Source organism: Brienomyrus brachyistius, chromosome 18 (genome assembly GCF_023856365.1).
Source record: "Brienomyrus brachyistius isolate T26 chromosome 18, BBRACH_0.4, whole genome shotgun sequence".
Taxonomy (NCBI): Eukaryota; Metazoa; Chordata; class Actinopteri; order Osteoglossiformes; family Mormyridae; genus Brienomyrus; species Brienomyrus brachyistius.
In genome coordinates, this window is record NC_064550.1 from 16416486 (window position 1) to 16433158 (window position 16673).

The window sequence follows — 16673 nt, forward strand, 5'->3', positions numbered from 1 at the left end:
CTGTTTTGTTTGGCTGGTATTTAATATGAGCCCCAGCATGGATGAAAAAGCCTGAGGCTGTGCCTGAATAATGTCAGACTGCTCACCTGTAGCCATTCAGTGGAATGGCACTCCCTGCTTGCATATATTCCAAGCTTCCATTACTGTTCAGTCGTAAACAGGAATGCGGCCGCCTGACCTGTGTCCTTCCTGCCCACTCTTCTGATTGGTTCGTATAGCTCAACCACTTATTAGGAAGAGCAAAGCGGAGGCAGCATGGTGTGTTTTCACTCCTGTCAGGCTACTGTTTCCACCTCCTGCACCCTGCCTACGTCGCTGTCCCACACATGCACACATTCTCCCTCCTTTCCTTCCGAGTGGATGGAAAATTGCGGCAGAAAGCACCTCCAGGGCTGCAGCCTTAACCATTAGTTTCAGTCTGAGAGTGAAAATTCTCCATTGTTTCTGGAGCTGTTGGGGAGTGTGTTCGGTTGCAGGGTTGCCACGGATACAGGTGCCCGTTAAGCCCCTGAATCTCGATAAGCCAGACTAGACTGCTACCATAATTTGGTCTGGGTCCTTAAAGACATGCCAACTATGGGAGAGTAGGTGTTATCGGAGGGGGAAATTGGCCCAAATTTTACAGCGTAGGCTGTGACTCAAACCCCCACTCCGCCCGTCGGGCACGACGCCCAGTCTGATTCCTCAGTAACCAGCCGAGACGAGCCGCTGTTAATGCGACACGGGCTTTGAGGCACCGGATGCGGTCAGATAGCTGTCAGACGTGTTCTAAATACGCTTCATCTGTAATGCTCTGCAGAGTTTCACCTGCGTCCTGAAGTGGGTGACCTGCCTGTAAGCACTGAAAAAGCTTTATGTCTCTCTCAGGATGACGATTGCCCCCCCCCCACAAGCATCCGCTGCCACCCCCTACTATAAAAAGAGACCGTGCGGTCCTCTGTTACCCCCCTCTGTCAGTTCCTCCCACATTAACGTGTCATATCTCGATGAGTTTCCAGATTATGCACATTAAGCTGGCAGATACTGATGTTTGTGCTGCCTGTAATAGCTTTCCTCACCAACAGGAGAGGCAGTGAACACTCCTGTGGGTAGCCAGGGTCTAATAAAATCTGCATTCTCAGGAACATCGTGTTACCGGCAATGATGTAATGCACTGTCGATTTCCGTGCATCACATTATTTCGCACCAGAAGGCCACTGGGGTTCAAAAGGACGTTAACTTTTTTTTTTTTTTCCCCACTGACCCGCCTGAGGTAAGGATCTGAAGACTTGTGCTTCATCACAGTCATTCTTTGGGAATATTATCCTTTTCTGTCGCAGAAAATTGGCTCCACACCAATCGCATTCGCCTGCCCTTGTTCTGCCAAATGTTGGAAACTAGATGTTTTTCCAATTGCCATTGGCCGAATGTCATAATTAAAAACAGCAGGTCATGTTCAGGTCATTAAAAGAACATCTTTTTTAACTGCTAAAATGATGGGTATCAGTGGATTCTGCTAACATTTGCAAAGAGAACCTCATCCTTTGGGTCTTGTCGATTACAAGATGACATGAGCGTACACAAATGACCGGGGAGTTCTACTCTTGTCATTACTGGCCCTTAAAAGACATATTTACAGTCCTCTGTAATCTGCATCCTGTCCGTCTGTTCCAGCTTCTGCTGCCTGGTAACAGCCCCACTGCCCTGCCGTTACACGCCTGTCTTTCTATCTGTCCTGTGTTTACTTGAATATATCTGATGGTGGACCCTCCCCCCCCCCCCCCCCCCCCCGGTCCATTTGTGTATTTTTCTGTGTTCCTTGTTCTCACTGATTCTGCCATATTTAATTTCTTTGCCTTTGGAAGAAATTGTATCCTCTTTTTCCTCAGATGCAACCTTAGACTGCAATGTCTTATTGGTCTGTAATCAGGCTTGCTACTTAATTACATTTGCTACTTAATGTCACACCAAATGCCCCCTGGACTTGGGGGGAACTGACCCAGGGGCAAGACGACACTGCTATTAATAACTAAACCTCCTGTGACCAGAAGGCAACTACAAGCAGCTCACCATGTTCTTGATTCTGTACAAAAGTGGTTGGCTGGTCCTTCACACTCCACAAACACACGCCGCGGTCACTCTGATACCTTCACACACTTTGCACATTCACCCCGGGCCTCTTTCAAGATGGTAGTGGCTCCCTGATACCCTCGCAGCTAGTGTTTATCTGAGAAATGTTAGCCCACACTTAACAGGTGTAGAGCTCCCTAATATCTGTTAATACTCCCACTCTGATACTTTCCAGACGGACACGTATGCCTGGTCCTATAAAAGTATCCAGAAATGTTCCTACTAAACCCGTCTTCCACATTTCCTATATGCTAATTTACTAATATGCCTCAAGGGATATTTCACCGTACTTTTGATGGCTTTACGAAAGGGCTGAACCTCTGTTTTCAGATGAGATCCCCACAGCATTACTCGTAGCATCCAAATACGTTGTTCAATACCTTCCACATGGTTATGCCACATTTAACTGCACAAGCAAACGCAGAGCGCAGCTAGAATACCCTTGTACTGCCGCACGCCTGGGTTGCGCCGCGGGTCTGTGGGTAATAATTGATAGATTTCCTAACAGCGGAAAAGCAGCCCGCTGGGGTTTGTGACAGCTCGCGCTCGGAAAAGCGGGAGAGCAAGACGGTACGGCATGCAGCGGTTCTGCGGCAGCACATGAACGAATGACTGTGTCATTCGACCGCACAGCCTTGATTGAGCACCTTAAGAAACACCGAGAGCATGATGCGCCCCTCCGGGTTTCTGTTCATCACCGTATTTGCTTCACTCATCCTGCCGGGAGCCACAGGTCCCGGGGCTGGGCAACGCACCTGGGAGAGGTTTAACAAACTGCCCTACCCGGGCGACAAGGCGTTCCTCTACGACACCTTCCCCGGCGGCTTCATGTGGTCCGTGGGAACAGCGGCTTACCAGGTGGAGGGTGCCTTCGACAGAGACGGCAAGGGACCATCCATCTGGGACACCTTCACCCGCGGCGGGAGTCGCGTAGCCATGGGAGACGTGGGCAGCGACAGCTACCACAACATGCACGGCGACATCCGAGCCCTACGCCAGCTGGGCGTCACTCATTACCGCTTCTCCGTGTCCTGGCCGAGGATCTTCCCCAACGGCAGCCGCAGCAGCTACAACGAGATGGGAGCGGGCTACTACAGGAACCTGATACAGAAGCTGAAGGAGATTAGGGTTGAGCCGGTGATCACCCTGTACCACTGGGATCTGCCTGATCACCTGCAGCACCATCTCGGTGGATGGGCCAACCCCGTCCTGGTGGACCTCTTCCGTGACTATGCCGACTTCTGCTTCCAAACGTTCGGCAGTAGTGTCAAGTACTGGATCACCATAGACAACCCATTCATGGTGGCCTGGCATGGATACGGCACTGGGATGGTGGCACCGGGCATCAGAAATGACTCAGATTTGCCTTTCAAAGTTGGACACAATCTCCTCAAGGTAAGAAATCCATTAATATTACTGAAGAAAAACTCTGACAATATGAGATGCTGATTTTCAAGGGTGTTATTAATGAATATTTCTAATTTAAGCATCATAAGCAAGGAAAGACGTTGAGATATTATGACCTTTGAGCCTTCATGACCTTTGAATCACGCCACCTGTTAATCAACTTGAGTATTATTAGCAATCTCTCCCCAGAATGTATTCATGAAGGTCATCTAGTTTGCAGGCTTTGCATATTTGTCTCCATCTCATGCGTCAGACACATGAAGGACAGCTGTGGTCATCGGCGGGGTGTCGGGTTAGTGGCTTAGGTGCTGTGATGATGGTGGGTTTGTGTGTCCTGGTCGGGGCTGGGCACCAGCTATAGAGAATAACAGCTTCTTGACAACAGATCAGCCTCGATCTTCATTATTACGATAGATTTAATTTCTCTAGAAATCTAAATCTATAGTTTTATATTGAATAATAAGGCTTCAAAGCGAATATAAGTCTATGCAAAAAATCTGCACTGACATGTGACTTCAGGAATCACAAGGTGATTTCTGGGTAAAATATTAATTTGAACTGGTAACTGGCAACTCATGATGTGCCCCCCCCCCATCCCGTTAACCCCAAACCGCAGGCCCACGCTGCCGCCTGGCACCTGTATGATGAAAAGTACCGGCGGGCGCAGGGCGGGAAGGTATCCATGGCCCTGGCCTCCCACTGGATCATGCCCAGTAAGACGCGGAGGGAGAACCTGCACGCGTGTCAGTGCTCACTGAACTTCGTGCTGGGCTGGTTCGCGCGGCCGCTCTTCGTGGATGGGGGGTACCCATCCTGCATGCGCAGCCTGCTCGGCCCCCGCCTGCCCGCCTTCAGCCCCCGCGAGGCCGCCTTCGTCAACGGCACGGCTGACTTCTTCGCCCTCTCGCACGGGCCGTCGGTCAGCTTCCAGCTGAGCAACGACAGTTTGAAGTTCGGCCAACGGGAGGAGCTGGACCTGCGCATGCTGCTGTACTGGGTCCGGGCCGAATACAACAACCCTCCCATCTTCATCGTGGAGAGCGGCTGGTTCGTCAGCGGCGACACCGGCACCGAGGACCCCAAACACATGTACTACATGAAGAGGTTCGTCATGGAGACGCTGAAATGTAAGTTGAGGTCAAGCTTGCCGCTACGGTTGCTGTTTCAAGGATGTATGTTTGTCATTGTGCAAATGGAAAATACAAATGCAACAAAATTTTGTAGCTGACTTTGCAAGGGTATAAATAACATACATGGATGCATGACAATCATCTGAGAATTAAATAAATATTATACACTGGACATAGTGAATTATATATTCAGATATATATTCAGATTCAGATATATATTACTAAGAAATATTTCGATTAAGCTCTGTAAATGTTGCATTGTTGTGATAAAACAATGTAAACATCCAATGTTCACAAGCTGTATGTATGGGTTATTAAGTATGTATTTAAACAATGCCTAACTATAACTATTTTATTTTTGTGAGCTATTCTTGACGTCCATGTTCTCCATTTCCGTAGCAATTAAGTACGACAACGTGCAGGTGATCGGCTACACGGCCTGGTCCCTGTTGGACGGGTTCGAGTGGCACAGGGAGTACGGGATCCGCCGGGGTCTATTCTACGTGGACTTCACCTCTCCAGACATGAAGCGCGAGCCCAAAACGTCGGCCATCTTCTACGAGAAGCTGATCGAGAAGAACGGCTTCCCCTTGCTGCCGGAGAACGAGCAGGCCAGCGGGGTCTTCCCATGCGGCTTCGCCTGGGGTGTGGCGTCCGACTCCATCGAGGTTAGCGCTCGTGTCTGTGTCCGTGCGGGCGGCGCGATGACTCTTCGGCCGGCGTTATTCCGACCATAAGGATCCTTAGGGAGGAGCGGTGTGAGAATATCGTTTGAACGAGAGTCAGGTGTATTATTTTTATTCATTTGTTTTCTTGGTGTCCTTGTATCCCGGCTGCGTTGTTGGACATGGATGCTTTTAATGGCCTTGGGCGTGTGTGTGTGTGTGTGTGTGTGTGTGTGTGTGTGTGTGTGTGTGTGTGTGTGTGTGTGTGTGTGTGTGTGTGTGTGTGTGCGTGCGTGTGTGCGCGCGCGCGAGTTCATTCACCTGGGTGCAGATTGTGAGGAAAGACAGGATCAAAGTGTGTCTCTAGCTGGGTTACCTTGGCTGTACTGACCTTAGACAAAGAGAAACGTACTATAAAAGTACTTCATTGACCTGTGGTCAGATGTACCCCAGGCACTAAATGAAGTAAACGCCATATAGACCTTTGGGGTCTGAGATATGGGACGAAATAAGATTTAAAATCATTGCAACAATAATGCAATAATGATTTGAAGTATGAGCAAATTTAGAAATCAGATATATATACTGTGTGTGTATATATATATATATATATATATATATATATATATATATATATATATATACTGTGTATACACACACACATATACATTAAGCACCCATTTCCCATATCAGAATGTTTTCTGCTAACAAATCCTCTGCAAGTATAAATAGCATATGAGCTCATAATGTTCACAAAAGATGAATTAATCCTTTATTTAGTTGCATTTACTGTGCCGTCTGCCTGCTTGGGCGTTCAGGTGGAGATCACGCCGTCCCAGTTTGCTGACCCCAGCGTGTACATCTGGAACATGTCCGGAAACGGGGAGCTGACGCGCCTGGAAGAGCCCGGCATAGCTCACCCCCGGCAGGTCAGGCACTGCGCCGATTACGCCTCCATCCGCCACCAGGTGGCGCAGGTGCTCCAAGTGCACGTATCCCACTTCCATTTCTCCCTCAACTGGTCCTCCCTCGTCCCCACGGGAAACGTGTCAGAGGCCAACGTCACCCTTCTGGCCTACTACGCCTGTTTCACGAGTGAGCTCCAGAAAGCCGGCGTGACCCCCGTGGTGAGCCTCTGGCACTATATGGGCAAGCATTCCAGGCTTCCCGCCCCACTGGAGATCAAACGGGGCTGGCAGAGCAACGACACAGTGCAGGCCTTCGCTAACTATGCTAGGCTGTGTTACCGACATCTGGGCGCCCATGTCAAGCTCTGGATCACCCTCAATGAGCCCAACGGCAAGGACCTGAGCTACGAGGTAGGCCACAACCTCCTGCGAGCTCACGGCCTGGCGTGGAACGTGTACAACAGGGAGTTCCGCAAGGCCCAGGGTGGCAAGGTCTCGCTGACACTGCACATGGACTGGGTGGAACCCGCCTACTCCTTCACTCGCAAGGACGTCATTCCCGCCAGCCGCGTCCTGGACTTCCGCGTGGGCTGGTTCGCCGAGCCCATCTTTGGCAGCGGCGATTACCCCCGTCGGCATGAGGCAGTGGCTGCGACAGCGCAACAGCCTGGACCTGTTCAGCTACCACCTGCCCGCCTTCAGCCGGGAGGACGAGCGGCTTATTAGGGGCAGCTACGACTTCTTCGCCCTCAGTCACTTCATGACCTCCATGGTCTCTGGCGCCGTGGAGGACAAGTACCTGTACGAGGCCACGCTGGAGGTGCACTACATGTTCGACATCACCTGGCTGATGTCGAGCCGCCGCTCGCCCGTGGTCCCATGGGGCCTTCGCAAGGCGCTGAGCTGGGTGTCCGCTCGCTACCCCAGTGTGCCCATCTACATCATGGCCAACGGCGTGGATGAAGACCCGGCCCGCTTCCAGGACAACCTGCGTGTCTACTACTTCCACAACTACATCAACGAGGCCCTCAAGGGTGAGTTCGGCCACAATGACAAAAAACAAACAAACATATGTGCGTATATTCAAAGTATATCACATACAATGGAGGCAGGTCTGCCCCGAGGCATAAGCAAACTGTTTAGTGCCCGGTGGCCACCAGGGGGCGCCAGTCTGATCAGCCTGTCAGAACGGGAAGGCAGGTGACAAATGACAACTAGGTTATTTTAAAGTTATTTTATGGGTTAGGCCGGCCTTGAACACAGGCCTAAGCAGAGTTTGACGTTTGCATTTGTGGAGATTAAAAAAAAACACGTCTTGCTTACCTTATATGTTAACAAAAGTATCTGATTCCCACACAACCTATAATTTTTGTCTTATTTGGTACCAGCAAACTGTTCATGTAAAGAAGCAAAGTCCCAGGGCAGAACATGTGTAATGCCAGGCGGCTACACCCCCCCCCCCCCCCAAACTCTGCCTATGAATGCAGGTGTGGTGGGTCAGTGTCTGGCTTAGTGGGATTCCTCTTAGATAAGAAGCAAGCTGGGTATAGACTGGTGTCTCCCTATTGCCCACCGTATGACAGTGTGCCCTGCAGAGTGAGCGCGACCTCGGGCCGGTACTGGATAATATGAAAAGCAGAAAATAAAAGGTGCGATTTAATTGGATTTCTTGTTGGGCTACTCTGGAAACACAAACTATTTATTTATTTTTGATGGTGTCACGGCTTCTGTTTGGTCATGAACTCTTTGTCTCCCCTAAAAGGGAGCAAATACACCCACGTAGCTAATGTAATCATTAATGAGGACCGGGGACCGCCGGGCGGCCGAGTCCAGTTGGCTGGTCTTCACACAAGATTGTGTGTCCATTGGGTGCTTCGAGTTCTGACTGATAGTGCTTTGGACGGACGGACGGACGGACACATGCACGCAACACGCATACACAAAAGCAGGGGCAAAAACATGCAGCGTCACCCTGTGACACAGTGACCGGTGACACAGGCACAAACAAAATAAGATACAGGTGAAGAGGTGCAGCAACAGGACAGGCAGGGCAGGCAGTGGCCTGGGGCCCCAAGCTGGGAGGGGGGCCCCCGAGGGCGGCAGATTATAGTACACTGCAATGACAAATCTGCCTAATTTGTGTATTCTGTTTTAGCGATAATGGACTGGCATTTATAAAATTCTATTTGTTAATATTTGAAACAAATCATTTAAGGATAATAAAGTTTGATTTAAAATGGAAAATATACTGAATTTAAAGAGCTGCCTGGATGAGCGGCTATTCCTAGAACAGTAAAAAGGTTGAATGAATTTTTATTAAGAATCCTTGCAGATAAATACAGATGCCCGTGTGTTGTAGCGTACCTCTTGGATGGGGTCAACCTGCAAGGCTACTTCGCCTACGCCCTGAGCGACCAGTGGGACCCAGGCTTCGGCATGTACGGCTACCTGCAGGATGAGTCCGTGGTGAAACCATCGCTGACTCTCTACCGCAGCATCATCCAGCGCAACGGCTTCCCGGCGCCCAGCGACGCGCCGCAGCTCTGTCCCCGGCCCGTCGAGCGCTGCCCCGGCTGCCGCCTGCTGGCAAGGCGCTCGGGTCGTCGGCTTCCTGTCCCTGGTGGGATCCGCACTCCTGCTCACCATCGGTCTCATTGTGTACTTCACCTCCAGGAGGCAGAAGTAACCCGGCTGCCTTACACTCCAGTACGGTACCTGCTTCCCGTCTGTCGCTGCTTTTCTTTCTCGGTTCGAGTCCGAAGACGACGGGATGGAAATAATTTAATTTACGCTGCTATACGTGTGGTGCTTCAGCGTGTTTATTGTCCTTACACCAAACTATACTTGGTAGATGAATAAGTGTTAATTATGGACAAAACGTGTCGTCAGGTACCTACTCGTTTATTAACTTACTGTAAAATGTAACATTCCTTTGCCTACCCTGTTGTTGACTTTAACGGATATACTTCAATTATCTCCACGATTAGTCAGAAAGCAGCACAATGCATGTGCAGTCTTGTAAATGTAAGTTATTCGGTGTTCTTAGGTTGTCCTCTGCAGCAAATGACATATAAAGAAATCAAAGTATTTTCCCAGTAAAGGAAGACTATGAAATATTTATACCTTGAAGCGAAAGTGTAAGGATATTCGTCATGTAGCTATTTATTACAGGAAGTGCTTGTACACCCTGGTCAACTCGCATCTTCGTGTGGCCTGGATTTTCGGGAAAAAAAATAGATGCAACAGCAGAGAGTGAGTGAGAAAGAGATTTGGGATGAAACGGTTGACCGGCAATTTTCAATTGTTAGGTCTTTGTTTTAGGTTTACAGATATGAGTGGGACAGACTGCACACCTGTTCTTGCAGAACTGACAGGTGCCCTGAACTCATTCTGATAGTGTTTTTGGCTGGAATCATGTACTTTATTTCAGTCCTGTTTAACTTGTAAAATTTGTTTATAAAAATTTGCACGTCTGAATGAAATACAAATAGGTATTGTAATAATTTCCTACTCTTAATAAAAGTAATTTGTTCATATAAGCGAATGACAGAGCTTTATTACTGACGTACCATTTTAATAGTGCGTCTGATCTGTTTCCACAAAACCACTTATTTTATTAAATATTTATTACAAAGTTACTTCTTAAATGTGACTTCTATAATATAGGCCAGTGGGTCAAGGCTGGCTCACTGGACTACAGTCCTGCCAGTTTCATTTTTAACAAGCGACTTAATGAGCAAAACAACGAAGCCAGGTGGGATGACTCAGTTACTCTGCAAGCGCGGCCCGACCGCTGGCGGTCCAAGTGCGCCGGCGCACCAGCCTCAGAACATCATCCCATCCAGCCCGTCCTCCATGAACTTCTTGTAAACGGCCATGAACTTGGCGACGAAGGCCTCCAGATGGTAGATGGCCTTGTTGCCCAGCTGTAGCCGGTGCTCGTAGTACGCCGCCATCTGGGCGACCTCAGCCTTCAGGTGCCCGTCGCAGTTGCTGAGCAGCTCTGAGACCAAGCCCTGCGACAGCAAAGGGCGGGGCCAGAGGAAAGGGTGGGGCCAGAGGAAAGGGCGGGGCCAGAGGAAAGGGCGGGGCCAGAGGAAAGGGCGGGGCCAGAGGAAAGGGCGGGGCCAGAGGAAAGGCAAAGATAAACACACGGATGCGTTATGCCTTTCAGACATCCATCATTACATTTGATTCCTGCAAAGACGTAGCCAGTATGACAGCAATTAAGAACATGGAACCGCATCCAAAAATGACTAGTTCAAGGCTATAGAGAAGCCCTACAATAGTATCTTAGTAAAGTATCTGTCCACAAAAATTAACGTACAGTGCAAGTATCAGACATGCACTGTTACATAATCTTTCCATGTTATAAAGTGACATTTTCATGTACGGTTCTTCATTTACATTCCAATGCTCAACAAGAATTAAATATCTGCAGTTTATGAAATAAACGGAAAAGTGGTAAAAAGCTGTGATGCACCAAAAACCTTTGACTGGTAGCATATGTGTGCTTTGGACCGGATCATAACCACAACCTCAGTGGAGCCTGCAGGACCCAGGAACCCCCCCCCCCCAGGTATACCCAAAGTTCACAGCCAGATCCCCGGTGACACCCCCACTCTGCCTCACCTTGATGATGATTTCGGCCGGTATGCAGTGGGTGAGCAGCTCGTACAAGCGGCTGCGCACCTCCAGCAGCCTGAAACGTGGGAGAGGTTCAGGCCGGGTGAGTGTGAAGGGACACGGTCCTTGGGACATGCATTGTAAGAAGAGCGTGTTCTTGGAACTCGGAAATTCAGGGAACATCTGGACCTTTGCTGCATATATTATACAAACACACACACGGACACTACATGCTTTTCGATCCTTTTTCATTTTAAGCAGAAAATCTGGCTTTCAGATTCACAATAAACAATTATAGTGAAATACAGAACTCAGTTTGGCCCCCAGTGATACACTCAGGTTGCACCCGATCTGCCCACCTCTGCGGGCTCTGCTGGCTGACGATGGCATTGGCCGTCTCCCTCAAATAGACCTCCCAGTCCGTCTCAGGTATGTCCTGATCTGCAGAGAAGGGGTACCTGAAGCAGAGGTAGCATTTTACTATCTGTGTTTCCTTATTTATACACGCGTATGTTTTTACCGAGAAAGCCCAGGTGTCTGTTCTAGGTTCATGACCTTGCCAAACCCAGATATCTCCCCCAGCCCCGCTCCCGAATCGGCTGACTCACTGCTGCACCCTGCAGGCCTCGCACATGAGCAGGGCCTTGCGCAGGTTGCGGCCTGACTTGTCCGCGATCTGTTTGGCCAGCTCCTCCGGGAGCAAGAGACCCTCCTTCCGGCAGACCTGGGTTAGAACAGTACACACCTAGGACAGAGGGGCAGAGAGAGCACCTCAGGTGAGCCGTATAAAGATCTTCAGAATTAAGAGGAGACCCACCACTGATTTCCACCGAAAGTGCTTGTACATTCCATGAATCTACGTAGCTAATGTAAGTGACATGCCCCTGGACACTAGGTGGCGTAGTGGTTAATCAACAGATCTTTTCAACCAACCAGCTGAGGACTCCGTGACTGACTCTTTATACTCAGCTGGTTGGCTGAAAGAAAACATCAGTCTGGATTTGTACTTTCTGGACCTGAACTTTCCACCTCTGTCTTTGATGGGTTACTTTTGAGAGCGACTTCCCCAGAACTGATCCCATGCCACTAAACATCCCATTTATACGGGTTTAAATGGCGCAGGATAAGTTCTGCCCTGCCAGGCACCATCTCCCATTCCACTGCTCCCCAGCTTACCTCTTCCACACTGGGCAAAGGCACTCGCACTGCCAGGCACCTGCTGCGGATGGGTGCGATGACCTTGGAGGTGGAGTTGCAGCACAGGATCAGCCTGCAGGTGGCCATGTACTTCTCCATGGTGCGGCGCAGTGCGTGCTGGGCGTCCTTGGTGAGTTGGTCCACCTCCGTCAGCAACACCACTGTCAGACCAAGAGAGAGAATAAGAATCACACCAGCATGGCTAGCAAGTAATGCACCAGCAAGTCCACCATACAATAAAAGTATGCAACTGGGCCTGGACCTCTGCCAGGGTTTGAGACGCAGCTATAAGAACTTTACACCTTCAGCGAGCAGGACGGTGCGCTTTCCAGCTCACCTTTGAATTCTCTCTGGGTGCTCGACTGGATCTGCTGGGATTGCGCCACGGTCTTTATCAGTTCTTGAACGACGACGCGGTCGCCGGTGCCCGCATCGCTGCATGACAGACACCCAAAATGCGATGTGTGCTCTCCCACATCTGGCATGACAGCAAATCTATCTCATTCTATTTAAAACCTAAAGTTAGCTATATCAAAAATGTTGGGGGTAGTTAGACTATTCACAAGGTAATGAAACTGCTACATACACATGCAAACGCGCGAGTATGAAAATTGAAAATCTCTCTCCAGCCAGCTGACCAAAGTTGGCGTCCCTGTTAACTAAACACGTTTTCGGACCAGTGAAATGTGCACAACTCCCGCAGCTAAAATTAACTTTAAATTTACTATTCGAAATGCAAGTATGTATTTATTCCAGTTTAAATAGTTTCCTCCTTTACCTTGGATTTACTTCCAGGTGGTAGTTACTTGCTATTGTGTTTATTTCAATCTTCTTTTTTGACGGGGCCTGTATGCAAATAAAGTGGGTAACACTGGGTAAGTCCATTACAATTTCATTGCTGCACCCGTACATCTTCAGCACTGGAAATGGCCCGGCACTCCATGCCCCGGAGCCCCCCTACCGTGATGGACTGATGCTCGATTCTCAGCTTCTCCACCCCCGGGCCGTACAGCTCCCGCAGCAGACACATGATGCGCGTTTTCTTCCCTGCCCCAGACGGACCGTACACCAGCAAATGTGGGAAATCGCCACACTGAACCTGCAACATCGACACACGCGTAAACAAGAACCATTTATCTATAAAATAATACCTACTTAAATGCACATTTAGCCATCTGGCTCACAAAATGCGCAAATCTGCGACTTACTCTAAAATAAGACATTCTCTCTGGACGCTAGACTGGATAATATGTACGAACATATTCTGATCTACATACACACGAATACGACTTAAAATAAATGTAACAGAGTTACGGGATCTCATTGATAAGTTCTTACCAAATGTTTCAGCTGATTCGCCTGCTCTTTATGATAATCCAATTTCCCCAGAGAAGTGGGTCTGTATTTATCCACCCATAAACTCATTTTGATCTAGTTTTCAACGTGCACGCGTTCCCGTTCTGCTTTTTAACCGGGACCTAGTTAATTCTACAAAATTGAAAGCGTCCCTTTTCTCTCCCGCTAAACATCAATACACCCGCGCCGTTCAGCGAGCGCACGTACGGCGAGCCAAGAGGCTCAAATGCTTATTTTGGCGTTTCGAAATGTCATTATGATAAATGGCTTCCTGTTTTCTTCTTCAAATTTAGGAATGACGAACAGCTAAATGGAACAACTTGCGCTCAGACACGCCATAAATAACTGTATATCTAGCAGCATTATTTAATATGATCCTAATTACATATTTACGGTGCCAGTGAGGCAGTTGGCAGCACTATACCCTGAAAAATTAAAATATAGGGATTCTGATCCCTTCTCTGTGGGGTTTGCGCGTGCTTCCCGCATCGCGCATGTTCTACGCTCTGATTTTCAAAAGCATTTTATTAGACGAGTGTCTAAATTGCTCTTAACGTTTCTGCAGTATGTGCTATGCCGGCATTCGGCGTGTTTCTCTCCTTCCGCGGATGGGCTCCTGGCTCAACAACACCCTGCCTTAGAGCCGCGATTTAGAAGGTGTCACCCGGGCATATTGGGGAAAAAAGCTCAAGGTTATGGGCTCGATACCTGTGTTTGGAGCTTGGCTGTTGTTACCGTGTTTGCGCAGCGTTTCTGATGTGGGCAGATGAATTAATGTCCCTAAACTGCTTTTAGTGTGGTGAATGTGTGTGCACTTATATGTATTGAAATTGCCGTCCTCATGCTCGGTATTTCATGGGATGCCCCCCATGTCCCCCGTGAGCCGTGATAAGACGTTAAGGAAGATGGGGAAATCATCTGATTTGAGAAAGTATGATGCAGATTTAGCATGTTCTCTGATTTATGTGGGAAATGCTGTATATAGATTATTAATTGTTCTCTCTCGTCGTTAAGTCATATGCTTTCCCACCAGAATAAATGAGACTGGAATATGTTCAATGAGAATAATTTAAATTTGTAAGCTATTACACGGAATATTATAGGCGCTAGATGGCAGTATGGATTAAATCCTGTGTTGTACTGTAATGCTTATGTATAACGAATTACTGGCCAGTGGAACTGTCGTATTGCTGATTACTTTACAGATTCAAGAATCACTTACTTGATCGGAGTTTGTGGAAGGTAACTAATCAAACCATGTTTTTTTATTTAAAGTTGTCAGACTTTGTTAGAATACGAGAAATATTATTGTTTTCCTTACAATATCCATTTCAACAATCTTTTTTTATTGTCAGATGTGTTCCGAGGAAAACAGTGAAATTCTTGTATTACAGTTGCAGAGTAGTACATCGGGGGACAAAACAAACAGTAATGCAGTGAATAATAAATATCGAATAAATAAAAACAGATTATTGTGATAAGCAGGTTTGTGTTTAAAAACGAAAAAAAATCGCGTAGTCCATCGTTAAATAAAGGGAACTCTACCCCTTCGGAATGGTCATTATGATTCTGTTTAGAAGGACACTAGAAGTTTAAAATGTCAACAATGACAGTAATTGCCGTGAAGACCTGCAGTGTTTTCAGTAAGAATATTTACATTGGCCTGGTGTCTGCCATTTTTACAAGATGACCTGTGAAAATCACATTTTTACAGTGTAAACAATATACTGAAGTCAAATGAAAACGATTATAAGCGGAAAGTTTTGCAGCTTACATTTTATGAATATTTATGAATATATAGGCTGTGCTGTGCTAGTGAATGTCAAGTTAATTGTTATGAACTGCTATAGAAGCATTGCAAAAGTGGAATTCCACAATCTGAACCTATGATCACCAGATCCAGGTAGATCAGAGGTGGCCAATCTAATCCAGAAAGGGCCGTTTATCATATTTACCTTATATCTTATATGTTTATACTTTTTTTCTACTTTTTATTTTATATTTGTACTACAAAGAGGAGAGAGAAACAATATTTCGATGTCATGGGCATATAGTGAATTGACAATAAAAGGCTATTTGATTGATTGAGTTGATTTGATGGGGCGGCATGGTGGTGCAGTGGTTAGCACTGTCGCCTCATGCCTCTGGGTCCCGGGTTCAAGTCTCCGCCTGGGTCACGTGTGCAGGGGAGTTTGCATGTTCTCCACATGTCGTCGTGGGGTTTCCTCCGGGTACTCCGGTTTCCCCCCACAGTCCCACAACATGTTGAGGCTCATTGGACTTGCTAAATTGCCTGTAGGTGTGCATGTGTGAGTGAATGGTGTGTGAGTGTGCCCTGCGATGGGCTGGCCCCCCATCCTGTGTTCCCTGCCTCGTGCCCATTGATTCCGGGATAGGCTCCGGACCCCCCGCGACCCAGTAGGACAAGCGGTTTGGAAAATGAATGAATGGATGGATTGATTTGATTTGACACCTGGGTTTGAACGGCTGACCTACAGGTTACCGTAATATCCTGCATACACACAGGCCCTTTGTGAATAAGAAAGACCACCCTCGATTGGGATGCTTAGTTGAGGTGTTTATTTAAAGAGACTTACACGATTTTACATTTGCACAGCTGAGGTTAAGTACCTTTGTTCAAAATAGTGGAACCCAGGGTGGGACTTGAACCAACAGGTTGTAACTGCGTTCCTAACCGCTACCCTACCTTTGTACAAGAAGGGTCAGTGCGTTGTTGGGTTTCTCCATGGTTCTCTGGTTTCTATGAACATTCCAAAGACATTCATGAGTTGAACCAGTGATGTGTCTGTTCATGAGAACTGCTCTCATACACGACTTACCCCCTGTACTTTTCATTAGAATCACTGTGTCCCAGCTAAAGAACCTGTGATTGAAAATTGACTCATGCATGAAGAGACTGATAACAGCATAAACAACTTCATACGGCTCCAGTTGTGCCTAGAGTCTAAATAACCCAGTACAGCTCTGTGCACCACTGGAACTCTCTACAATTTTTAATAAGCAAAATGAGAGCAGGGCCAAGAACCTTTACCCTTTTATTTGGCTTCATTTTCCAGTCAAGTGATGCAAATAATAGCGTTTCCTGAGGGAACGGAAAGTACAATGAATCTGAAACTGAAAATGATTCCTTCAAATAGGGAAAGAAGGTGATCACCTAGGAATTTAGGGAAAATGTCTATAAACGTATACATTGCAAACATATACTTCTTTGATAGGGATAAGTTCTCATTCATACAGTGGAGAGGTACATAAGC

At 47.6% G+C, this 16673-nt stretch overlaps 2 protein-coding genes across 2 annotated transcripts; one reads left to right on the forward strand and one right to left on the reverse strand.

Moving 5' to 3' along the window:
• Positions 1–2006: 2006 nt before the first annotated feature.
• On the forward strand, positions 2007–9037 carry kl (klotho). The gene is given in 7 exon segments (XM_048982782.1): positions 2007–3504; positions 4133–4643; positions 5046–5314; positions 6130–6846; positions 6848–7253; positions 8579–8817; positions 8819–9037. Coding segments are annotated over 7 exon segments (2958 nt in total). The 5' UTR covers positions 2007–2775; the 3' UTR covers positions 8906–9037.
• A 748-nt stretch (positions 9038–9785) lies between these two features.
• Positions 9786–13654, reverse strand: rfc3 (replication factor C (activator 1) 3). Its single transcript, XM_048982791.1, has 9 exons — positions 13381–13654; positions 13004–13141; positions 12821–12888; positions 12380–12477; positions 12022–12203; positions 11454–11590; positions 11205–11303; positions 10852–10921; positions 9786–10235 (listed from the first exon to the last, which is right to left on the reverse strand). The coding sequence occupies exons 1-9, from the start codon at positions 13465–13467 to the stop codon at positions 10044–10046; spliced, it is 1071 nt and encodes a 356-aa protein (XP_048838748.1). The 5' UTR covers positions 13468–13654; the 3' UTR covers positions 9786–10043.
• Positions 13655–16673: the final 3019 nt, after the last annotated feature.

Excerpts from the sequence above, each read along its gene's own strand:
- rfc3 (XM_048982791.1), bottom strand. The coding sequence starts at position 13,467 with ATGAGTTTATGGGTGGATAAATACAGACCCACTTCTCTGGGGAAATTG. Across the intron at positions 13,142-13,380 it reads CGAATCAGCTGAAACATTTG|GTTCAGTGTGGCGATTTCCC; the intron begins GTAAGAACTTAT and ends TCGATGTTGCAG. Across the intron at positions 11,591-12,021 it reads CTTTGCCCAGTGTGGAAGAG|GTGTGTACTGTTCTAACCCA; the intron begins GTAAGCTGGGGA and ends CCTCTGTCCTAG.